This window comes from Colius striatus, chromosome 2 (genome assembly GCF_028858725.1).
Source record: "Colius striatus isolate bColStr4 chromosome 2, bColStr4.1.hap1, whole genome shotgun sequence".
NCBI lineage: Eukaryota > Metazoa > Chordata > Aves > Coliiformes > Coliidae > Colius > Colius striatus.
Window position 1 is genome coordinate 93,757,290 of NC_084760.1, and position 27,086 is coordinate 93,784,375.

A 27,086-nucleotide genomic window follows, 5' to 3' on the forward strand; every position below is an offset into this window, starting at 1 on the left:
GTATTATTTCAAATCAAATGAAAGAAGCAAAGGGTCCATAACCATAAATAAAAGTATTCTAAGAAAGAACTTAAGGAACACATAGAGTATTAAGAGAAGAAAATTAGAGACACTATGAAAGGAGGTAGTGACAAAAGAAATATCATGTTCACAAAGATACAATTAAATGGAAAGTCTGTAGAGGACAAAACAGGCATCAGTTAATCTCCTCCTAATTCAATAAAAAATTTGAAAACAATGGAAGACTATCATACAACTGCAACTTCGTTTCTGTCTGCATCATTCTGAACTTTGTAAACAATAAAAAAAAAAAAAAAATCACTGAAAATGTTAATTATCCAACTCTATCTTTAGGCACCAATGACCTATTATACCATCACAACCAGTCACCAGGACCAAAAATTCAGAAATAAGGAATTTGTTGTTCTACTTTCCTGATGTTGATTTTGGGCTTCAAATAAAGTAGTAGGAGAAAATATTTCCAGTTCTGAAATAATTAGAAAAGAATGAGTGCAAAATTATAGCTTAACTCACAGAAAACGAGTGTGCAAATGGGAACGTTATGCTTCAAAAGAACTTACTTAACTCTGAAAACACTTCCAACTTCATAAGACATTGAAATAGATTCCATATCAGAGCTATGACAGCTCTAAAGTGGACTTTTATAGAAGTCACAAGATTCTTATGCTAGAGAGACAGCAGTATCTCTTGGAAAGTTCAATCACGTTTAGCATGCACTAAACCTTGCTATAAACATTATTACTTGGAATGCAAGACCAGGGTTGTTTTATACAAGATTTCTGGCATTAGGAATTTTCCCATTCAGACACAAGGTTAAAAAGGACCATTTTCAATCAAACTTTATTTCTTGTCTCTCTTTCATTTTGCTTTTAGGAAGGTTTAATATACTTCTGGTTTACAACAACCACAACCAGTTCCTAACTACCCATGATTACGTAACAACTGACAGAGGGCTCACATCCATTTGCCTTTAAAACAACTGCACGCAGAAGTTATACCAATCTACATTGAAAAAAAAAAAATTAAAAATCTTCATCTACACATTCTTCTTCTTCCTATGAGACTTCTTTCTAATAAAGATGTAATTGTTCTAGCTAAAAGACTGGTGGGGACTCACCAGAAAGAATGGAGGTGTGCACCCCTAGTCGTCTTCAACTGATCATGATCAAGAATTTCCTTCCTTAGGAAGTAGGTATCAGACATAAAAGGAGAAGAGTTTGTTTATGACGCTACATTTAAGATGTTTCATATCCAACTGCTTCTTTTGGCCCTTTTTCTTTAAAATCAGAGTTGAATACATCACCAGATATCTCAGGTACTACCTGATAGATACAGGGGAAAAAACAGGCACAATATGACAAATGTAGATTTTTTTGAAAGATCAGCTTAAACCAATTTCCTCCTACTCCTCCATCAAATAGATTGGAGAACTGACCCAGGTTAGTTAAAATGCAACACTACTTCTAACTTGGACTGGTGTCCTCATTCCATTCACTGCACAGCCTCACAAACCTTTGTATTTGCAGAGCGGAAGAGATGTTTGGAGCTTGGGTCTTGAAGAAAGAGGAACAATGAGAGAAAAAAGGCCAGAGGATATGTTTGTAAAAGCACCTCCGCTGAAAGGACTACCCAAGGCTACTAACTCTTAAGGCACTGGAGTTAGGGTTTCTAAATTTCTTCTGCTCAAGTAACACAGACTATAGGTCTCTGCTAGCTCAGTCACCCATTACACATCTTTCACTTAAATTAACACCCCCACTAGACACAATACTCTAAGAAACCACTTGCCTTCTACACAATAGCCTGTGTGATCCACTAGCCCTTGGCATTCCATGTATATATGAATCTTTTATTTCAAAGTACTTCTAGGTCATCACGGGCTCCTTTGAAAACGCTACCAACAAATTCTAGTTAAATAGCACCAGCTTCGAGGGAGTGCAAGGGAAGCAGCTGCCAGCATTTATAACATACAGGGTCACAAGGCAAAAAGAAAGCCCAGAGCACCTCCTCAGTGGAAAAATGAAGAGGAATGCTAGCCTCACGGAGCTCTCCTACCTCTGTAAAGGAATACCTTATGAGGAAGCTCCAGCTTACCAAATACTCACTAAAAGAACTTTCTGTCCTGCAGTTTTCCATGTAAAACTAAACCACACAACATTTCAAAGCAATATTTTCATAGTCTCCTGAAAATATAGTCTTACGTTATTTCTTCCTTGTTTTTCTAGCCCTGTTTCCTTCACCCTCAGCACTTTGTAAGGACATCTTCCTCTGTGTGTTCTACATTATGTCTGTTGCAAAGTTTGGTAAACATTTAAAATATGTTGTTGCTTTCTTTCAAACCCACAACTACGGTTCACTTTACCAGAGGCCAGAGCACTTGGCTCATGCTTGTGCCAACTCAACTCAGACATACCGCGCAATGCGGCTAACTCCCTACATGGGCATTCCACCCCCAAATTTTCCACTTAAGCAAATTAATGATCAGGAAAGATGGGATACACCCAGAAGAGAGAAAACCACTTATTCAGCAAGTCAAAAATGGATATGCTGGCACTGAAACTTATAGTTGAAAGTGAAATGCATCCTACAAAGAGTCCCAGATTTCAGTTGCCTGCTAACAACAGTAAATATTTCAAGGATGTCCCGTAGATGATTTTTACTGAGGACGAGTAGTACTGCCTTGTTAAAAGCAAAGAAGACACTGGCTTGATAGGGAATAGACAGTTCTTTTATCCCTCTAACGGATTTAATCCCTTATGTTCAGTATTTCTCAGAAAGGATGTCACTTCCACAGAGAATTCTGCTGCTCCACATTTTAAGAACTCAAATGTTCCAGCGAAGCCCAACTTAAATTTCTAAAGTTGATGGAGAACACAAAAAGAGAAGGAAAAAAAAAAACCAAAAAGCATCTCGTGGTTTAGAATGCTAAAACCCTTCAGACTAAAAGAGAGAGGCAACTAAAATTTCAGAAACATATTGATCAAGCTAACTGTAATCTTTCCTGTCTTATGGAAGTAGATGTGTTTATGCTTTGCACGTCTATCTTTACACATGTAACTTGAGACCCTGCCCTGTGGTCTTAACTATCCTCCCATAAACTTAACCAACAAAAATAATAATTAACATAGGTGTTTCATAATCCTTCCAAAATATTTTCTTAGTAAGCAGGTGAGGATTGTTTTACCATTTAATAGAAAAAGAAGACTGTTTAACATGGGTGTGTGCCAATATATGAAAACTATTTTAAATGAATATTTTTGCAGTGGTCTGGGGGATCATGAGCCTTAATGTTGAACACTCCTTAGCTGCAAATTTGCTCTGTACTGAATCATTGTGCAACCCTGCGCAGAAAAAATAGATGGAGGAAAGAAAGTCAAGATGAAAATGACTTTAACATGTTAACACTTATAATTCTGTACTATTCACTGGATATATCCCAAAGATGCTGGAATGTCCCTAAAGAAATTTAGGACAGACTTAGATGCACTCTTATTAGAAAGAGCTGTCTCAGAAGACATTACAAAAGGCAGCAGCACAGACATACTGGAGAGGCGTGCAAAGCCACCTGTGCCTAGGACTAGTATGTGCCCAGAGGGTATCTTCAGCAATGCTCAGGGTGATTTTCTTCCAGTGGCAATCAGGCCTTTTAGAGTCTTTTTTACTTCCAAGAGATTTTGACAAAACCAAGCATTTTACACCTCAATCTCCATCTTACATAAAATAGAGAAAAAATCTGGCTCACCAATAAAATAATTGTGGATTTCAGGTCTCAATTGTAGGCAAAAAAAAAAATAATTGTTTGAGGTAATGCAACATGTATACAGAAAGTGTAGCTACCCAGATTGAGTCAACAAGAGTTCTTGCTCCAGCCCACACCTGAGTATTTGATAATGCATTAAAATATAAGCTTTTAATGCATGCCAGAGGAATTGTGCAACAGCAGAACCTTAAAACTGAAATTAATATTAATGCATATAGAGACTGGTTTTTCAACCAAAAAATGGTGCTAACAAATCTGTAACACAAACTGATGGTGATTCCTAATAAGCCCTAATCTGACCCTGTGTGATACTACAGTTTGCAGAAAATTGGCACAATAACATTATTTAACCTTGGCCTACAAGCAAGCACAACATCATTAGTACACATTAGTAATTTAAGTATCAGGAGTAGGTATAAGCTTTACACTAACTCCTAAGGAAACTATGCATTTGTGAGAGATATACACACATAGTTTCTTCTTCATTGTGAACAGCTGCACATATACTTAATTTAGACAAAGTTTTCTCTCTGCAGCTAGTCTTGGACCTGTCAACATAATTTGGTAATGCCAGCACTGGTGCATTTGTAACAGCAGCAAAAGCTAAGGTACATGTTAAAGAAAAGGCTGTTTTATAAACTTTGAGACATCATTCAACCATCAAGTATAATGCTACATGATTTGTTCACAGAAATTATTCATAAATGAGAAGTTATCCACGTTTTGTCTTCTGATTGATGTTACTTCAAAATATTTTTTAAAGCTAAAAAGTAGATAAATCCAGGGAAAAAAAATGAAGTGTCCTAAAAACAGGAGTACTGATGTTGTTTTCAGATAGCAACTTTTCTCCACAATTCAATTCAAAAGGTATTAAGAGATAGCTTAAAAAGCATCATGCAACTGCTCTTCACAATTCTTCTAATACCTAGATTTTTAATTCCTTCCCAGTATAAATTCATCTTGTGACCTCACAATGACATTCTCCAGAAATGGCATTCAAATTTGCAATTCCAAAATGTAAAAGAAAGTTGTAGTCATTTCACTGAAGTAATCCTGAAGTTTTTGGTACTTGATGTTTGAGAATCTTGGCCAACGTACTTTAAAAAAAGTGACCCACATTTCACACTGAAGAGGTCTGTAATGAGAATCACTCCCAAACAAAACTGATTGACAACAGACAAGTAATTAACTATAGAAAATAGAATGAAGGGTGACACACTAAGCACAAAACCAGTAATATAGTTTTTAAAAGGTACGAAAAACATTCAGAGAAAAAGATAATTATCATCAAAGTACAACATCACTTGTAGTTAATGTAAAAAAGCCTATCTTGAAAGAACTGGGGCACTAAAAGGAAACAACCAAAACAATCTGCAATCTCATTGTATGAAAAAAAACCTGGAACAAAACATGCCTAAAGCACGATTTCTAGTTCAATAGCTACAACTCAAGTAAGATCCTGATGCATACTGACTGCTTATGTGAAATACCAGTATTACAGATGTTATATTAATATTAGTAATATTTTCCTCCTCCTGTGTCCTCTGCTGCATGCAACACACTCTCAAAAAGGATGTGGCCACCACAGTTAAATTTTCAGGAAAAGAGAATTAGTGGCATTTAGATGATGTGTTTTCTTTTCCTTTCTTTTGCTTTACCAGTTGCAAACATGCTAATAAAACTAACAGTTGAATGGGTCTCATTTCAAAGGCTGATCATTTAACGTATACTCAAGTGTTCTTTATATTTTAAATCTATGCAAAACATCCCCTTATAAACAGGTATCATATTACAGCAGTATTAAGGATAAAACGCCAACTTGGCATTTAGAACTCCATAAACATGGGAAGCTCACTGGCAAAGACACAAATCAAATAAGAAAGGACTGGGAATGTATAGAGTCTTTTTTGTTGTTGTTGAATTGTCTATCAAATTTTTACACCAACACCTACTTCATCCTGGGGACACTATTTGAGCACGAAACTTCACATCTGCTGCATATTACACACTGTGTAATTCAATAGGGCTGAATTATGAAGGTTTTGATCTGCTTGGAGGAAAAGGTAGAGATGGCGGGCATTTGTTACTATTGGAAGAGTTACTATTCGTATGCAGACTTATTGGGTGAAATATAGCAGTTTACGTAGTATAGGAAGTACTCTCCACCTCCTAATGGGAGATAGCATCTCAACAGTTTACTCACAAACACATTTTAAAAGTTAGATCCAAATTAAAATAGAGAAGCCTTTCACGTCAGATTCTGAGAGAACGGTTTCTCAGAAATAACACAGTTGAAATCTCCAAAATTCAAGAAAATATTCTGCTTGGGTTTTTCCACAAGGTGTTATCATGAAGAGCTATTTTTAGCACTCAGACACAGTATTTCAACAACACTAGCAGACTTCAAAATATTCCAGAAGAGCAATTTTCAGTTTACCACCACCCTACCTTAAAGCACTCCTACCTACAACTCTTTAATGAAAAGCGACAATTACAAAGGAAAAAAAACCCCACAACCCAGTAACAAAGTAAAACCAACTGCAATACAACTTTTGGACCAAAAAAATCCCCTCAACTTTTCTGGAGTGAAGCAGTCAAAAGGGAATAGTAAAACAAGGAATGGTCAGTGTAGACGTTAAGGGTGGTAGATGCACATATCAAATGAGCTCATTTTGCCAGTTTAATGATATAGCTTAAACAATGAGAAGTTTTACTCCTGATTTCTGCCAGAGCAAAGTACATCTATTGAGTCCATTCGAAAATGCTGTCTCTTACTTGTAAGGTAATCCTGATCTCTGCAAACAAGAACTGCCATGGAATTCAGTAGAGTATGATACGTTACAAAGACAGATGACGTTAACTTTGTGGAGAAATCAATCATGAACTCTAAAAGAACTAATCACAGATGACAATGTTTTCCTTTGAACAGAATTTAATTTTCTTTTATATACCAAGGTAAAGGTAAGTACTAGAATTTAAACACTCCATTTATTTATGCCTTCATTTCGAATAAAATTTCATTAAGCCCAAAATAAAATGGTGAAAAATAACTAAAGGTGGACTACATAATGGTCTGCTTTCAACTTCCATATAGATTAAACAAATTAATTAAAAAACAGAATTTCAGCCTTCAACAAACCTCTTAAAAGTTGATCATATTTCACAAAAAGGTTTCTAATTTTGCTTTTATAAACTATGAATCATTAACTTTGAAACATGCCAGTGTGCAAGATTCATCAACGCACTGAGATATTCACTTATGTCTCCGACTGTACAGTATAAAGTTAGCAAGAGTTCTCAATAACCACAAGATGTAGGCACGTCGGTTCTCTTGTGCTTATTATTACAGCAAATAGTTGTTACTAGCTTAAACTCATTAACAGGAATTATTTTCACTCCATCAAGTAACTCCCCATAACTCCAACAGGAATTTGGAGCTCAAATTACTTACCTGTGAACATAATGCAACTGATGAACTGAATCAATAGCTATCACCATTTCGGCCAAATAAAAACGAGCCATATCTTCAGGTAGTCTGTCCTCAAACTTGCTGAGCAATGTAAGCAGGTCTCCTCCAACATAGTAATCCATAACCAGGTACTATGGAGTAGAAACAATGGAGAAAACAGAGTGTAAAAAAATCCAATTTATTGAGTGAGTCACAGACTAAAAACTAATTGGAAGTATTAAAATTATATTATTGTAAAAAATATTATAGGCGTGAAAAAAGCTAACCAAGATGCTCAGCTGTTCTGAAAACAGTAGCTGCTTCAGCCTAACCTACTTGAATATTTTTCATATTTATATCTCTCCAAATACAGTAATTCTCATGACAAAATTGTATCAGCTTTGTCCACTGTCTCATCATCAAACACAAAAAAACTAGATACTCTGGATTCCCTTATGAACGCAATACTCTTCAACAGAATGCAAAAGGAGTAAAGCATTAAAGCACAGACCTATCAAAACAAAACCATTGTTAACTTGGGATCTTCTTTAAGGGCCCTAATTTCCCAGGCTTCCTCTTCCCTTTTTTTTTTTTACTATCTTTTCTCATTAAACAAATGATTTTGGAGAGGAAAGCTTTTAGAAAATTCAGACTAAGGGGCAGATTGAGAGGCTTCCAGTGGCTCACAGTACAATTCCAGAGACTCTTGACATTGCACAGAATACAGGATCTGTATTGTCTAATGGAAATGATGGAGAAAATTACATTTGATTCCTAACCTATTAATGAAACATAAAATCTGATTGCCATTGAATCAAGTGCAAAGACTTTAAAGTGATCAGAACTTTTCTGCATTTTATGGTATTAGAACAAAATGCCACTTCCTTTGGAGACACAGTCAAAATTTGGGGAAAAACTCAACTTCAGAAAAGTGGGAAACTCATGATCAATGCTAAGTGGATCTTCTTCAGCAGGAGGTTTGGACTAGATGATCTTTAAAGGTACCTTCCAACCACTAGTATTCCATGATTCTAGCTCAGCTTAGTTCGTTCTAATTGTGAAATAGCAACTGGAAGGGCAAATGGGGAAAAGAAAAAAAAATGAACTCATTATAACTAACAAACTAATTATAAGGAATCCAATTTAACACCTACTGCTGTGACATTACTTTCAAACATCATTGTGGACAGACTAATTAGAATAATTTTCCATTAAATTATAGAGTATCTGAAAACTTCTGCCTAGAGTTCCAATCTCTGCTTCCAGGAGGGTAAAATATATCCATATTTGAAGCAGTGACTCTTAACAACAGTAACAACAAAATATTAAAGATGCAATAATGTATATATCAATTTCATTCTTCAAAATTTTGATAAAGCAACTTAAAAGGACTTTTTATAATTACTTCTCCTCATTTGTCAAGTCTTTCCCACTTCCACAAAAAGAAATTAAAATATGTGGAAAAAATGCTGCAAAATTATAGCAGCTATAAGGAAGATGTGAGGCAGGCAGAAATCCTACGTTTCATTTCCCTCATATTTTCCATAACAATAAAGGTGATGAACAAGGATTTTAATGATTTGATGTAGAATAACCTGCACATCCTTATTTATTCCAAGCACATGAAAAAAGTACAAAATGCATCTCCACAAAATTTTAAACGGGCTAACGATCATTTTTTCCTCTGTTGCTTTGTGACATGCATAGTAATCTCAAATTATGCCCACAACCCTTATACAAGATAAGCATCCTCTCTTCAGTGGCACTCCTACGCTCTATCTGAAATGAGATCTAGAGTTGTTGCTTCTCATGTTTTACAGTTTTAAAAAATACATTAAACCTTTGGAACTTAGTACAATGATAATTAACTGATACACCATATAGAGACTGGCAAGAGCTTAACTTCCTATGTGGAAAAGCCCTCTTAAGATTCTCACAACTCATGTGGGATCTCTGCCCTCATTCTTCAGCATTTTTAAAACTAGTACAACTTTGTTACTGAATATACCAAAGAGGCTCCTAGAACAAAGGACTTGGCACCTCTCATTTTGCAAGAGTAACACAGTAGCCTAATGACAACTAAACCTTCACTTGTCAAATATGCCAACACTTGAACTGTAACACAGAGTATTAAGGCATGCACTTGAAATGAAACACATGCACAGGAATCACAGCTAAGATTAACAACTAAATTCTTAATCAAGCAACTCAGTTAATTCAGAATATCCCATCCAATGTCAAAGATCCATGTCCTTAAAAAAAGGTGTATGGGTTTGTTTTGTGGTTTTGGTTTTTTTAAAAAAGCTTTAAAAATACTTTCTAAATGCATACAGTCATCCAGATCTAGTCAAGTCTCAAATCCTGCACAACAGAATCATCCTTCCAAGAGAAAGAAAAATAGCAGTTTTAAGGACATTAAATTCCAGTAATCAGTAGAAGTTTAACAAGGGCATTTAATTCTAAATCATAGACTCATTCAAGTGGGAAGAGTGCTCTCGAGATCATCTACTCCAACCTTGTCTAGTCAAGTAGGGTCAGCTACAGCAGTCTGGATGATTGTGTCCAGTTGGGCTTGGAGTACCTCTAAGATGGAGACTCCACAATTCTTCCAGGTAACATGTTCCAATTCTTGACCATCCGCACAGTAAAAAAGTGTTTCCTTGTTTTCAGATAAAATTCCACATCTTTCAGTTTGTGCTCACTGTCTCCTATCCTGTCCCAAGGCACTACTGAGAGGAATCTGGCTGCTTTGTCTTCATTCCTTCCTATCAGGTATTTATACATGTTGACAATAACACCCCCCTGAACCTTTCACTTATCCGAGATGAAGAATCCCAGCTCTTTCGGCCTCTTCTTACATCAAAGATGCTTCACTACCTTAATCATCTTTCTGGATTCACTCCAGTAGCTCCATCTCTCTTTTGCACTGGGGAGCCCAGAACTGGACACAATATTTCAGGTTCAGGTGCAGCACAGTTGAGCAGAGAAGGACCTCCTTTACCTCCTGGCAACACTTTTCCTTGCAGCCCAGAATACTCAGCCTTTTTTGCTGTGAGGATGCATTGCTGGCTTACAGTCAGCTTGTATCTACCTGAACATCTCAAAGTTGCTTTCCAGACAGTTGTCCCCCAGCATGTACTGAGTTTATTTAACTCCACCCCAGATACAGGACATTGCATTTTCCTTTGTTGAACTTTACAACAGTCCTCTGCCCAGTTCTCCATCTGCATGATGACACTGTCACATCAACCACTTCTCTCTGGTTCTTATCATCTATGAACTTGCTGGGGTGCATTCAATCCCATTGTCGGCCTCAGTACCGAGCCCTAGAGTACACCACCCCTGACTGGCATCCAGCTGGACTTTGCATCACTGATGGCAACCTCTTGGGCCCAGTACTTCCACCAGGTGTCAATCCACCTCCCTGGTGCTTATCTGTTGTACACTTTCTCAGCTTGTCTACAGTGACTTTATGGCAAACAGTATCAAAGGCATTACTAAAGGTAAACACCATCCACTGCTCAACCACATCTGCTGCCCAGTCTACACAGATTTATTTTTAAAGGCTATTTCTTTTATTTTTTGTTTAATAAAAAGCACATAGAGAACTAGTGACACAGTCACACTACAATGATGAAAAACAGTATTACTGGTATTTTCCTCAGCAAGTGGCAAAACTAGCTCCTGTTAGAAGATTATTAAAAGTAAAGAACAGAAGCTGTTCTATGCTTAGTGAAAAGGAGGAAACAGGCAAGATTAAAACAAATTCTAGCAGGTTGATGTACAATATATACTATTTTCTTTAAAATACTGTAAGCAGTGAAATCAGAATTATGTAAAATATGAGATTATTTTTACCATCCTCATTAAAAAAGCATGAAGTTGGCTAGGAGATATTCAAGACAACAGTTAGATTCACAAATGCAGAGCCTTGTGTCTGTATAAACTCCACCAAGACCCAAGGATCTCCAACTATTTGAGCTGACATAACAGAAAGCAATATAATGGCGAAAAGCATTGGAATCTTCCAGGAATTCCACGTATAGCACTTATTTTATTGGAGACCTTGCAGAGAAAAAAATAATGTGACTGCACAGTAGATCTTTAAAACAGCCTTAGAACTTGTTAATGATACAGAATTATCAGCACAGGACAATAAAACCCGAATAAGAAAAATCTATCAATGTAGTTTACCTTTTCAGGCATAAATATTACCAAAACTGTATCACAGTCACAAAAAACCTGGCAGTTTTTCCCTCATAATAGGGAAAATAAAAGTATTTCAAAATACTTGAAAACTAAATAACATTAAATATTAAAGAGACACTTTAATCTACAACTACAGCTTCCAACTCTTTTCTAGGACAATGTAGTAGCATTCTTCCATGCTGCAAGAACATTTTATTGCTTTTATTACATCTTTGTGGGTTTAAGTCCTCAAAAAGACCAATCAAAATGAACTGTTGTTTCAAAACAGGGCTACTCCCTACTTCTAACTGTGAAACACTAATGAGCAATGTTAATCACAGAGATTAAAGTGAATCTTAAAATTTATGTTCGTAAGTGCATTTTTGTGTTTATTAATCCAATTACATTGCTGTGGTGAATTAAAAGAAATAAGATGCAGATAGACCAACACTTATTAACAAATGAGGTATTTTTATCAAACTTAATTTTAAAGTTTCTGACCACCCTCCACTCTGTAGAATCTTATGCACAAAATCACAGATCCTCCTATGGCCTGTACAGTCCAGAAAACAAGATTAACAATTAAACAAACTACATCCCTCCAACAACTGCATTTCTATCCGTACATACGTAGAAGCAACACTTACTAAGTAGTTTTCATCCTGGAAAGCATAATGTAATGTTGTGATCCACTGGTTATCTCCATTCACTAACACATCTCTCTCTTCTCGAAAACAAGCTGTCTGAAGACAAGAAAAATAATTATAGGTTTTAATACATATAGGAACACATTTTTTAAATTGACTATGTCGCAACATATTTCGGAGAAAAAAAAATCAGATCTGCCTCAGTCAGTTACTACAAACATGAAAAAATATAAGAAAAACTGAGTATATGAAAAGTCCACCTTCTTCAAATTTGAACAGTTATACTTCTATACATTGTTAAGTGATACAGGTGAAATAACCTGCTGCTTTCCATTGTTTAAAAATCCCAAGTCAAAAATCTTATCTTTTGTATACATAGATATTGAAATCAAGTATCAGTCATGACAGAACAGCAATATAAGACTGAATAAAGCAATCAATAATAGCATTATATAACTGCAATAGGAGTTAAAGAATTAGAATATGGCATCTTGTGTCATTGCTTTCTCTCCTCATGCTGTTAGTCAATTTTACACTTGAATTTTCACATAATCAAGGATCCTTTCATTTCAAAGTAGCTGTCAATAATTCCCATGTAATCATAATTTGATAATAACTAACCAATTAGGATCTTCTACATACTTTTTGCTCAGAAAAATTAGGAGAGAATTGAATATTGCTCATTACATGAGCAATACAAGCAAGACATCCAGGAGAACCTCCCTTCAACATACTGGAAAGAAAGACAGGAGGCAAAAGGTGCCTTCATAGCAAGTGGAACAGAGGAAAAAGAACAACTCAAAAAATGCTACAGAATACCTAAACTAAGATCTAGAACACAGACTCATATGAAACAAAAGGAGATAAAATGTGAAGAAATGGACCCATTATAAAGCAGTAAGACAATGAAAGTCTTGCAACCTGTCCTGAGAAGTGAATAAAATACCTCAGCAAAAGCAAGTTTTGCATTGATAGAGGAAAATGACCAAACAGACAAGAAGTCAAGAAGAAGCTATAGCAAAGAAACATTATACATGTTTTGAAGGGAAAGAGTTTTGAAGCGAATATTACAAGAAAGCAAAAAGTACCAGATAGCAAAGCTAATACAAAATTTTATCCAGAAAAATATCTAAAAGATAGTGTAAAAGAAAGAATAATAACTATATGGGCTCTATTTAGAAGGCAGATGGAGAGTTATAGGAAAACACAGACCAACTCTTCCAGCACACTGCTACTTCACAAAGATGGTTTATCAAGTTGGACCATGCTCTGCCTCTTCCATCTTAGGACACAACTAAATTTAATGAAAATTCAAGCAGCTTCTTTTTAGTTTTTAAATTTCATTTTCAAAACCACTAGGCAAATGTCAAAACATTAACATGGTTATTGTTGGCTGTGAGATTTGGAGAATGAAGAATGAAAAGCAAAATATTTTAGATTGAGCAATGCACAAGAATACATGTAGTAAAAATAGAGCAGAAAATAACTCCTTCCTCCAAGCAAACAAACCATACCAAGTCTTGTTTCGGTGAATAATGCAGACCAAGAAAGGAAAGACAGTATACTTTAATCATAGCACAATGCTTGAAATAAATTAGTGAAATTTGAGAAAAATAGCAAAACATAATTTAAACAAATACCTTCAAAGGTAATTTAGTGAAAAATGGAAATTTAGTGAAAAGTACCAGTTCCACTCTTGAGTTTTCAGTGGTGGCAAGTATTTGTAGAACTCCTGCTCTTTATAATACAAAAGAGGAAAATGACCTCGCAACCTGTATAATCTCATTGTGACAAAGGTTTTGCAAACAGTTACTCTCAGAGCTTGCAGTCATCAACCTTAATCTGGCCTTCACAAGCCTTTGAGTACATACTCCCTTCCTTCTTCTACAGATGACTCCCATTAGCCATAGAGTTCATACAAGAATACATGAACAAATTACTTCAGCCATTTATGCATAAACCTACCTGCTTGTAGTTAATTTTTGGACTGTATGATTTTCCTGTGTATTTCAGTGTTAGTGCAGCACAACCAAACTAACAGAACTAAAATGGGTCATTTTTCCTAGCAGTAGTAACAAGTTCATTGATGTTCATTGAACATTCATTGATGTTCAAAATGACAGGTTAGAGTTGGCGAAGGTCATGCTTTGTAACGCATTTTCACTCCAGATGGTTATCTTTTCACTGTATACCCATGAGTTACAAATACATGAACAAACATAGCTGTAATTCTTTTTAGGTTAATGGTTCAGACTTTCAGAAATTCATCTGGACCCATGGGAAGAGTATTTTTAAAACCTTGCACGGAGGAAAATCTTTCAAACCCATTTCTAACCCTATTTAACGGAAAGAAATAGCTTTTAAAGTGACTTTATAAGGGTACATTTAAAAATAGAGTGGAACTTTATTTCTAGTCTTTTTCAGCGAAATAATAAAATTTACAGTAATAACGTCTGACTTGAAGAGAAATACCTCTTTACATTGAGACTATGGCCAAATTGTTCGGTCTCTGAATAGCTTCTGGATAAAGAGGAAATACACTGTACACATCTAACTACAATCTGCATGCCACATATGTGATGAATGTGACAGTATTTTCATTAAAAGAGACAGGATGTGCACACATCAGAAATTTGCTTTAATTTTCTGGATATCTTTCTTTTAAAGAAGTGTGATAGTTTCCCATTGATCTGATTTCCTAACAAGATATAATTAAAACATATATGTGGAAATCAGAATAAACTTTGAAGCAACTGAACAGCAAAGCAGAGAGCAGAAAAGTAGGAGTCTCAAATAAAAAATGAGGTTAGAAACATCTCAACTGAACAAGTTGGAAGAGACACCAAGATAGTGCCTGCCCTATCCAAACTGAAGAAAAATACAATGGCCAAAACAATTTGGCAATTTGTATGTGCAAGACACTGAGTTATAGTTTTCTACATCTATTTTTAAGTAGTTTATTTTTAGTATGCATAGATGAAGAATTTCAAATTAATTTAAAGAGTTAGATACAGTTTCTGATTAGCACAGAGTCTTCAGGTGTAGACTGAATTTTAGAAGTTTCTTTCCAAAGGAATCCAGGGAAATGTGTTGAGGATTCTATCAAGAGCATAGCTCTATAATGAAAGTAGGAATGCAAGGCAAAAGCACGGCTGGTGAAAGAGCTGTTCCACCTTTTTCAAAACACAGAATGGACCACAGCTTTAAAGAGGAAATTTTCAGTACAAATTTTTGCAGATGGACATTTTTATGAAATATGTACTCAACTTAATTTGAAACATTTGTCTTTCTCATTCTTCAATCTACACATTGGACCTTGACTAAGTTCTTACTACTGATAAACTTACGGGCTTGATGAGTTATACCTCAGTAATTACCTTTCACCATTGCTCAAAACCACAATCCTAACTGGAATAAGTGCATTAAAACATTGCTTATGTAGTCAACAATTCTTGGACAATCACAGAAAAGGTATGTAGTGGTTTTGCCTGTGCCAGGTTTCTGTAACAGGAAGCCTACAGAGGAAGCTTCTTTAAACAAAGAACTGCCAAAAGCTTCCCCTGTAGCTGACAGGGCTAATGCCAGTCAATTCAGAGATGGACCTGCAGCTGACCAAGACCTGGCCAATTAATGATGGAGATAACTAATGCCTCTGTGATTAACGTTTTTGAAAATGAAGGGAAGAAGTTGCTGGGCAGTTGCTAAACTGCAGGAAGTGAGAATGTGAAAACATCTCCACAGACACCAAGGTCAGTGGAGAAGGAGTGGGGGGAGGGTGCTTATGCCCCAGGAGAAAGACTCCCCTGTGACCTGTGGTGAAGACCATGGTTAAACAGGCTGTCCCCCTGCAGGTCCATGGAGGACCCCATGCTGGAGCAGGTGGATGTCTGAAGGAGGCTGTGATTTTGTGGGAAGCTCACCTTGGAGCAAGTTCCTGGCAGGACCTGGGAGCCTGTGGGGAGAGAGAAGCCCACACGAGAGCAGGTTTACTGTCAGGACTTGTGATCCTGACTCAGGACTCAGGCTTGAGCAGTCAGTACCTGAAGGACTGTTCTCCCAGTGGATGACCCATGTTGGGGCAGAGTGTGAGGAGCTGCCCCCATGTTAGGCTCCATGATGGAGCAGTTTGTGAGGAGCTGCAGCCCATGGGAAGGACCCACGCTGGAGAAGCTCGTGAGGGACTGTCTCCCGTGGGGAAGGACCCCACACTGTAGCAGTGGGAAGTGTGAGTAGGCCTCCCCCTGAGAAGCAGCAGCAAAGTCCATCTGTAATGCACTGACCGTAACCCTCATCCCCCATCCTCGGTGCCACTGGAGGGGAAGGAAGGAGAGTCCCAGGAAGAGGGAGGGGTGTGGGGAGGTGTTTTAAGATTTGGTTTTATTTCTCATTTCCCTGTTATGTCCTGATTGTTCATTAATAAATCAAACTACTTCTCCTAAAGTTGAGTCTGTGACAGTAATTGCTGAGTGATCTCCCTGTCCTTATCTCAACTCACAAATCTCTTATCATGTATTTCTCTCTCCTGTCCAGTTTAGGAGGGGGGGTGACAGAACAACTTGGTGGGCATCTGGCACCAGGCCAGGGCTAAACCACCACAAGGTATACTGTCTAAAACATCCAGCATCACCTATGTCAAGATTTCATGCCATTTTAACCCCCCTGATGAACTTCTTAAAGTTTATTTTAACATTAATCTTCCTATTGCCAACAGAAAGGGAAGTATCTTCTCAATACTTCTATATACCCAGAGTCTTTTTGGAAGAGAAGTAACAATTCAGCACAGTAAGAGAGTACATGATTAGAGAAAACATTTCTGTAATCTTACTTCTGCTCTCTTCAGCATCTCCCACTTATTAAGTATCTTCATGGCAAAAACCTTATCTGCATTCTTCAGTTTTACTACTGCAACCTAGAAAAGACAAACAAAAGATTAATAAGTTAACATGAAAATGCATGTTGTTTTAATTTTTATGAAACCTTGACATTTTGAAGGGGTTTTTTTCTTTCAGTGTTCTGGTCACTCAGGTTTACTATCTACACAATACCATAACACCACCATTAAAGGAGTGTAACATCACAGCAGTATAGGATATTTTATCTGCAAAACCTTCAGGCATATTTTAAGCTTTCATTATATATCATACATTAATTATCTATCATTTTTCCTAAGTGAGTGTAGATGAACAATGATATTTGTCACCATCACACTTCTTGCTCTATCATATTATCATGAAGCTATCACTGCTTGGACTTCAGTACTATACAATAGTTTAAACTACAGAACCGACAAGACAAGACAACAATGTAGCAGTTTCCAAAACAAAACAAATAGTATATTTTAGTTTTTAGACAGAAATTAGACTGTAGATTTTCCCTAAAACAACTTCCACTGTAATTTCAAATAATGCACTAGACTGTCTTCAAAGATATAGCAAAGTATTATTTCACATTTTTCTACCTGAAGTTCAATGAGCTCTTTATCATGTGTGTTGTCAGTGTCAGGCAAACAATGAAATACAAAATTTCTAGAGAAGTAAAACTTACAAAACACAAGCTCCTCTACCTTTCATTGCTTATGAAACATTAGATACCACAGGCCTAGGTAATAATAAATTAATAAAGCCAAATGACACAGCAATTTTATGAGAATATTACAGTTTTGTCAAAATATGTAACAAAATATACATACATACACACACACACATACATATATATATATATATATAAAACAAAAGTTAACACAGAATATTTTTATGAAAAAGAGAGGGGAAAAAGTTTACACAAACATGTTTTCATAGTTCTGGCTTCCCTAGATATGGAAAGCTCAATGTCTTACCCAAAACTGCCACAGACAGGGAGATATGGATCAGAACTAGACCTGACAACCACACTTATCCTCCTAACTAAGTTCAACAACCAATACATTTTAACAATCATTCTCCAATTACCCCATTTTGCCTCTTCCCTTTCAAATAAATCTTAAGGGTTGAGCAGATAAAGGTTTACTTCTATGTGCATCTGGTTACAAAACAACATGCTGTCACACAGATTATCACCATCATCTTTACCCTGCAGGCCAGTGACAAAAAAATACTAAGGCTGAATCCCACATTCCTTCCACTTCTTTCACGATCAGTATCATAGAAAACAGAATGGTAGGGGTCGGAAGGGACCTTTAGAGATCATCTAGTCCAACCCCCCTGCAGAAGCAGGTTCAAAGCAGCTATGTGTGAAGACAGAGGTAACAGAAAAGAAAATATAGTATCAGATAGTTTGACGAAAGTGTCATGCAAACCTCTTTCAACCATCTTCAAATGTGTCATCAGCTGCAACAGCTTCATGAAGACAGCAAAACCTCAGGTTAAAGGACTGCAATACTCAGATATCTAAACTAAAGTGTATCTAAAAGCGTACCTCTTAATTAGCTACAGATTCACAGATGAAATAGCTGTCACTTCCCATATGTGCAGCCACACATTATCAGCCTTGCTCTTGACATTGCTGCCTTCTGGGGTCGTACAGGAGTGAGAGTGGTGGGAGATAAAGGGAGAAAAGATATATCTACTTGTTTAAGCTAGTTTATTATCTGAAAACTTTAAAGATTATTTCATGCATAAACACTGCGGATCAAGTACAGACTTGGGATCCCCCAAGGTACTTCCAGATTTGAGACACAAAAATAAATTGCTACTTTAGACTATAATCTAATTTTAATTCGTAAAGAATATCTACTGTCCTGTGTATTGTATGCCAAGACCAAGCAACACAATTTTTGTTAGGAGGGAAAGACAAATCCTCTGCAGTGATACATAACCCAAAATGAGAATTTAAATCTTGAGCCTCCTTTTACTTTCCTAGCTAAAAATAGGTTGTAACTCTGACAAGCGGTATCTGTAGTCATTTATAATGAGAAGTGGCAGGAGATGAAAGATTTAACATTGAAACTAGTCAGCTTTCTTGGATAACAGGAATCCTCTCTGCATGATGCAGTCTGCGGTATAAAGCTACAATGTAATTCTGCCCTGAAGACTTTTAAGGGTTTTGCCATCATTGTTGGGGAAAAAACTAAAACCTTGGTCCTAGAGCTTACTAGACTGTTGATACTGCTGAGCAGCATGAAAGGTAAGCTTTTACCCACCATCACCTGCTGTAGTAAAGCAGCCAGAGGCATAAAATAATACACGTAATTCAAGTCCAACTTCGGGATTTCATTTCTTGCCTGTAGCATGCTCACTGAAAAGCTGTGTTATTCTGCAAAAGACTTGGTTATTGAAAGACATATGCTAATTGCCCAGATGCCTAAATTTCTAACCTCCTGTACAGCATTCACTTGGACATAATCAAAAGAGCTGCAGAACTGCCTTTGGTTAACAGCTGGAGCACAGGCCTTCCATGACAAGATCAAGGGCTTGGCACCTTTTGTGAGGGTATAATAGTACCGAAGAGTGACTAAAGAACAAAACTAGACTCATGTTTAACAGCTGTGTTTATAATCAGTCAGAAGCTGTCTTTTAGTCTGTAGAAGCCATTAATGTTATTCCGTATCAATAACCACCTCACACACACAAAAGAACATCACAAACATTATAATTTTTCTGCAATCACAGCATCTTTTTCAGGGTGTCTCAGTGCTTTATGAAAGTAAATTCTAAAATGCTTATTTCAGGACTGTGAAAGAAAAACAACACTTCAGCAACAAGCAGTCTGATGCGTTTCTAATTGTAACAAAAAAAATCTGAAACATCATTAGAGACTCAGGCAATGTTTATATACATGCACAGAGGTATATACTACATATATAAAAGCCCAAATACAGAGTGCTCTTTTTATCTTCTCCCTTCCCCAATGAAGACAGATGAAAAGGTCATCATTCCTGTCTAAGTATCCTGAAATATCTTGCTATTGGAATTTCTTAAAGTTGGACTTTCAAAGGTTGGCAATTTTTTAAACTTTATATTTTCCTGTGAGCAGACCAACAAAAAATGGTCGGTATGTGCTGATGTAAACATCTTGGTTTAGTCAGATAGTTGTTTTCCCCCTCTTCCAACAGTTCTCCATATTTCCCACAAGCAGCCACACAGTCTGGCATGCTGTCAGACACCTTCTGCTCCAAACTCAGCTACTTGTCTCCACAGTACGTCTGCACTTTTATTTGCTTAAAAAGTAACAGCCTTAAACGGAAAAGCTAAAACATATGTTATTAAAATTTTTAAAAATATGTAAAAGAAAAAAGTAAAAAGAAAAACAACTCTCAGCATTGGTTTTCTTGTTCATTAAGGGTAGGCAATCCTCCAGAAACAGGAATTTCATAAACTGTATGCCAAAATTTAGGAGTAACTACAAAATTTATCATTTTCAAAATACCAACAGCATAATATTTGCTTGCACAAGCAAGCACTGAATTTTTTTCTTTTTAAGCAATGAAAATTTCAGTACTAGCTAGAACCTTCATTAAGCCCCACTTACACATTGCTGAGAGACACTACCAAGAACTGTTGCACCTTTGCTTCACCTTTCCTAGTAGCACTTCTCAACTCCCCAGTCTTTTGCTTAAAGTTCTTTGAACCCTGCTGCCCAAAACCAGCACAATGAAACACTTGATGCCCACATGACTAATTTTACCAGGATAATGCTCCTCTTCCAAGCAAAACATCTATATTTTCTAAAAGACAGCATTCTCTTACATAAAGTTTCAAATAAGTAAATGTATGCATGCAGAACGAAGGGACATGTTATTAATTTGACAAGAAGGAAGCATTCTCAGACTGGCAGCAAGGAGGTTAAGGGGAGAAAGAAAACTAGAAACAATGAACTCTTACAGTTATAAGCAATAGCTAGTTTAAACTACTTTTTATCTACATTAAACTTCTCAAAACAAACAGGGAAATATTTCTTGACTATGCAAATCGAAGAAATTGAGTAGCATAAAATAAAAATAAGACCAAGTCTGAGACTCTGCCAAAGAAAACTTCAACTCATTTTGTAGTCTACAGAATTTCAGAATTATGTTGATTCAGGAGATAAAAATTACTTTTCCCACTAACCTAGAGCAACCTTGGTCTCATTTATAGCTTTCTGGAAGGAAAATACATTCTTCCAGATTTCTTAATCTGTCTCAGTGAACTAATATGCAGTCTACTGAATCATATAAGTATTTTGCAATTTAATAGTAATATAGTTTTTGGTGGCTTAAGTAGCAGAAAATTTGGTGGTCTTTTTCAGTCTTGCTCAGATATTTATAGGTTATTTTAAAAGAAAATTAGTCATTTTACAAACTTGTTTTCATAGGCAAATGTCTGTAAAGGACTTGAAATTTGTCTTCTCTAAGCTAGTAAGAAATTTAACATACATTCTTGCAAACATTTATTAAGTCCAACTTTAAAAACACAGACCCAAACATCTTCAATGAGAGAACTTGAATTTTCCCCTTACTAAAGATTCTGAAAATGACAGAGTCGTGTTATCTTTCTCAGATAAAAAAAAAATTAAAAGAAGCATTGTTCCTAAAAGAGGAGAACTAACCAATTACACACACTGTCCCCAGAAGAGGATGGGGAAAGTTACATTCTCACTATTCACGGGATGAGTCACCACAAAGAAGCTTCCTGAGAAAGAACTACAGTTTTTTTGTGGTTTCACTGATGTGGAGTTTAATGCCAATTTAGTAGACAAAAATGACTTCTCTTAAAAAAAACAATATAAGGCAGGTTTCATGTATGACTCTCCTGACAGAAAAGCACTCACATTTCCGACTGTCCTTACATCTTATATATTCTGTACGTGAACTCAGCTGTAACTACTACGGCAGCACTGAGAAAAGCTGATGTTCAAAGCAGAAGCGTTTACATCAAAATGGAAAACGCACCATTCTCCATGTGCAGAGGCTTAGACTACAGATAAATTATCCATGAGTAACTTCAGCCTTCAGTCTCTTTACAAAGCAACATTACTCCAGATGGAGCAAAACCAATCAAAAGTAATAAAGCAGCTAAATAAATACTAATCTTTTCTCGTTATTGTCATAGTTGTCCAATGTTATTTCCATGTATGTATCATCCCACTATACAGTGACATACACCAAAATGTAAAATATCCTGTTCCTTACACACTACCTATAGAAGTCTACTCTGCCATAACTGCAGACTAGTAAGGACTAATTTTAACATGATAGAAAAATATAAGCGAACCTGAAACCAACTCTTCTCTGCCATATGTCATAGAATCTTCAGAGATGCTCACATACCAAAGAGAACTGAAAAAAAAGCCCTACATTTCCAGTTGCAAAGGCAATGAAGACATTGCTCAGAAAATCTTTTTGTTACTCTTTGGGGTTTGGTTCACACTTATTTTCAGGCAGCATGGAGTACTTTCTGCAGAAATGTTACATACTATCCCCATCTGTACTGTATGTGGCTATCAAAAATTCAAGGCATTGTTACACATTAGGTTTCCCTTTCTAGATACATAGTGTCCTGCATGAAGATCAAAGCACATGCATCTCATGTAATTAAGAAGGGGCAGAAAGCTAATGTTGATTTAATTAAAGTTTCCTCAACCTATATAATCTGACATGCCTAGTGTAAAACTTAGTGATCTACAGTCCTGTTTGATGACTTCAAATATGAGATAGCTTAATGAGACGCAGTAAAAAAGTTGTACAGTTTGGCAACCGCAGGTGACGACTGCAAAAGCCACTAACATTTACTAAAGTCTTCAAAAGAAATACAGGAAAAATATTCAAATATTCAATAAAGATAGGAAAAGAAACTAAAGAAATTGAGTGATTTCTCTGTGTTCTTAGCATGTCAACATCAATATTTGCCTATTTAAGTTGCTGAAAACTACTTTCAGACTATTTAGTTATTAGGATGATTATAAATGTCTAGATCTTTATACCATTGGCTACTCACCAGCCTCCACCTGCTGACTGGAAACAACTACAGTCAAATAAATGATTTATCATTAGACAGTTGAAATGTGTTCTTTTAATCTATGAAAACTTGCCTTCTCTCAAAATTTAAAAGTCTTAAAAAGACCTGTCAAAGAATGTATAAATCAAAATGTACTTATGTCAAACATTAGGTGTGCCTACAACACCCATTATGCATAAATAACAAAACCCCATACATCAGTATATTGTCTCTCCTCAGTGCTGTGGACTCGAAAGAGCATTATTCAAATGCTTCCTTCCACCTTCTGCACATACATACCTCCCCAAAGGCTCCTCGACCAATCACCTTCAGGATTTCAAAGTCTTCTTTATGTAGTCGCATCTGTTTCACTTTAGATGTAAAAGGTTTGGCTGAAACAAAGGAAAATATCAACCATTAAAAGAAAAACCACACCAAAACAACAACAACAAAAACAAAGTAAGAGTAACATAAAATAGACATAATCAGAACATTGAAATCAACAGACTGTTTGCGTATATACCTATATTCCCTAATATAATATAATGAAGTTTAAAGCTAGAAATAATGACCTATAAGAACTAAGTCAAAGCTGCTGCGAGAAAAAGTTTATGATGTAAGCTTGCTTTTGCTTTTTTTTTTTTTTAAATGAAAAGAAGTAAAAAAGAAGCTTTATTTGAAGTGAAGATTTGTAACAGCTATCATATTGCTGAACAATTTGTTCAGAATATTTCTAGAACAGAAATGGGAACTGGTTTTCAAAAGCTCCAAAGGTAAATGATCCTACATAACAAATTGTATCCTGGCGCATGTAAGCAACCAAATTAAGGTTCTCCTAAAACTCAGTATTTTGTCTAATGCTATGAATGAATCCCAATAAAAAAAGCACAGACTAATACTGAAAATCCATCATTACATTTAGAATTTTGATATTAACATACACCTCTTCAAGGCACTACAAAATACTTGTCTAAATGCTTGCTGCCTACTATTCAGCAAAGCAGTTGTATAAACTGAGTCAAGACATAAGCTAACTGTATTTTTAATACCAAACACAATCCATGAAACTTCTTATCCTAGTCATTAAAGTAGCATGGTAAATCACATCTGAGAAACAACGATGAAAAAATAAAGGGTCTTACATTTCTCCTGTTAAGTAATTCAGCAAATCTCCACTGGTGTTAGTGGTACAATGGATGAAAACTTTTAAACATCTTAGAGGTTCTGAATTTGGCCATTTTTTCTAAAATTCTCAGATGACAGAAATCAATTCTTTACCAGGAGTTACATTTGTTATAACTATAGGAACACCAGCTTATGATTAAAAACACCTAGGGTTTAGGTCCTAACAGTAAAGATGCAGTCATATAACAGTGATATTTTCACTCATGATATTTTCACATGAAATTTATAATAATTTTATTCAATGTATTTAATTATGCAACTAAAAGGCAGGTTTAATGTTAAATAGAAGTATATTGCTGAAGTTCCCAAAGACTCCACAAATCTTCAATTAAGACAGACAGAAAAAGTGACAACAAAATATTCTGCCTCACTGCGGCAGCCTCAGCTATACTGCACCAAGTGATTTAATATAAATATTAATACTACTGAACAAAATAAAACAAGCCATTAAAGCTTTTTAACTTGAAAAACAACTGATTGGAAACAAACGTGTAGTTCTTGACTTCAACATTTTTTGACCATTATAGGCCTGGCTGGAGTACAAGGCAAAAATATCTTGTTAACAAGCAACAGCGTAGCTGTTTAAACCACAAAACTCTTCCTCACTTTATATTGCAAGGAAAGGCCTGTCATTCTTTAATTATTACATTTTGGAATCTTCCAGGGTTCCCATAGGGACACTGGAAAAATAAACATAATTGTACTAACTTTGGTAAAATACAGCCGACAAATATAGGTTTGGATTAGGCTTTACGACTTGCAGTGTCAGTGTTAGTGGAAAAGTTTGTAAACCCTTCTCTTTAATTTTTAATCACCTCTAGCAACAGACATGTCAACATACATCCAAGTAGTTTTATGAAGATACAGCCCAAGAAAATAAAAGACAGGCAAGAAAAAAAAGAAAACCAAACCAAAAGAATTGCCCTAGGAATGTGCTTCAAATAGCTTGTTCCAAAAAAGGTCAATTTGTTATATTATCAATGTTGTTTGTCTGCTGTGCAAACATCTGCTGTTCTTGTGACAACAGCAATCCTAAGTACAAAAAACTCGGCCTGGCCCAAGGGTCTTGGAAGGCCTGTCTTCAGACAGCCATTTCATACATTCAGCTTTCCAGACTATGAGGTTAACAGACAGATTTTTTTTGCAACTAGTTTGGCAATGTCCTATGAGCTGTTACGAAGACAGCCAACTGGAAGGTCAGGGAAGAGTTTGAAAAATGCAAAGTGGTCAAAGGGGTCCCTACAATGTAGCTCTGTTAAAACATACATACTGGTAAGCATCCCTCTTCTGTTTACATCCCTATCTCTCTAAAGACTCATCATGAAGGTAATGGTAAACACCGCAAGGAGCTGCAGTTAACTTGATCGATGATACCAGAACAGCACATAGTCTTTGTATCTTTTTGAGATCAAAGGGCAGTATAAGTATTTCCTTTTGCACTTCATTTCATCTACAGAAATGTACAGAAGGATAGCTGATGTTTTCTACACAGACATCCCTTGTCAAGGTTTCTAGCCATCTGTGACATAGGTTAGGGACCAGTAGCTTGCTATGCTAGGCTGAACTCTTCCTCCTCCAAACCTGAGGCTAAGTGTGGGCAGCACGTCCCCTGGATTTTCAACAAATGCATCATATAAAACTTGCAAATTTGCCAGTACGTTTGCGAGGTGGCAAGTCACACAGTCTGTGAAGGAGGCTCCTCTGAAAAATAAGTCTGTGTTGCTATCAATCACCCTGGAGGAGATGGATAGACAGGACTTTATCTATAAAAACATTAGCCACCTCATCTGGCCCATATCTCCTATCTCACCTTGCCTGGGAAAAATGCACCACCTCCATTAGCAAGATTCATTGCCCTTTATCACATAGGGCATGAAAAACCCAATATACTGAAGAAGTATGCTAAGCTGTTTTTTTCAAACAAGGTGAACCTGTCATGACTATTCCTTCAAGTTAAGGAGGTCTCTATGGGTCTTTCCCCATGTTTTATGTTCTAGCTATTCATTACATTTATGCTTAGAGTGCATTCAAACAATAAAAATCAGTAAAAGGCCAATTCTAGAAGTATTTGAAATTTAATTTTTTTCAGATGAAATTTGACTAGAACTTTACTTGAAGTAACACGCTAATAATGACATAAACTGTCAACAGGACTTCAGCGGCCCAGCTGGGCATACAGAGGAGCGTATGTTCTAGGCCCTGGCCCTGAAAAGGGAGGATTTTGTTAAAAACCATCCATCAGAAGAGGCAAAACAATAGGTTCTGTAGTAGTGACATTGAGCTTCAATACTTTACCATATTTATGTGGGGAAGTGGTTACTAGCATTACTGTGCTACTCATGTTTAATACCAAGGACTTAATTTTTAAACTCCAGGATATAAAAGTTCATCTCCTGAAGAGCTGACACAGGGAAGACAAAGACATAGTTGATCACTCAGTACAGTTTAGTACTGTGATTAAACACACAACACCAAACAACATCAAAATAATAAAACAGCACTACTGGACACTTTATCTGCAAAGGCAGTCTCAGGCTCCTGCCTTGCTCTCTCTCCCTCCAGATCCTAGTTTCTGTTTGCAGAGCTTGGGCTGGGCTAGCCCTGAAATTCAGATTTTTCAGTGCTAACCTGCTGGCTGTGTGGGAGCTACTGGTGAGCTCCTTTCTCCTCCCTCACCTGCTACTGCCCAGCAAACCACTGCAGCCAACCACAGCTGCTGTAAGCATGAGCTCAAATTAAATCTAAGTGAAACAAAGAATCCTGTTGACTGTTTAAAGAAAATGCTGCAGACTTGAAGCAGCAATTGAAAATGTGCCCCCACAATTTAAATAAAACACCAAACAGAACAAAACAGTGTTTAGGAATTTCTCTTGGTGCCTCGCTGCTGCCATAGTTGCTTTTTGGATAAGCAGGCTGCCTATGTCTGC

At 36.4% G+C, this 27,086-nt stretch overlaps 1 protein-coding gene across 5 annotated transcripts in view; it reads right to left on the reverse strand.

Moving 5' to 3' along the window:
* Positions 1-27,086, reverse strand: part of CDC42BPA (CDC42 binding protein kinase alpha) — a 177,644-nt gene that overhangs the window by 100,819 nt on the left and 49,739 nt on the right. For all 5 annotated transcript variants that reach the window (XM_061991531.1, XM_061991530.1, XM_061991529.1 and 2 more), the window contains exons 3-6: positions 23,275-23,366; positions 16,890-16,973; positions 12,065-12,160; positions 7,233-7,381 (exon numbers count right to left, since the gene is read on the reverse strand). In XM_061991531.1, coding sequence (XP_061847515.1) covers positions 7,233-7,381; positions 12,065-12,160; positions 16,890-16,973; positions 23,275-23,366 — 421 coding nt within the window. The remainder of the gene's footprint in view (positions 1-7,232; positions 7,382-12,064; positions 12,161-16,889; positions 16,974-23,274; positions 23,367-27,086) is intronic.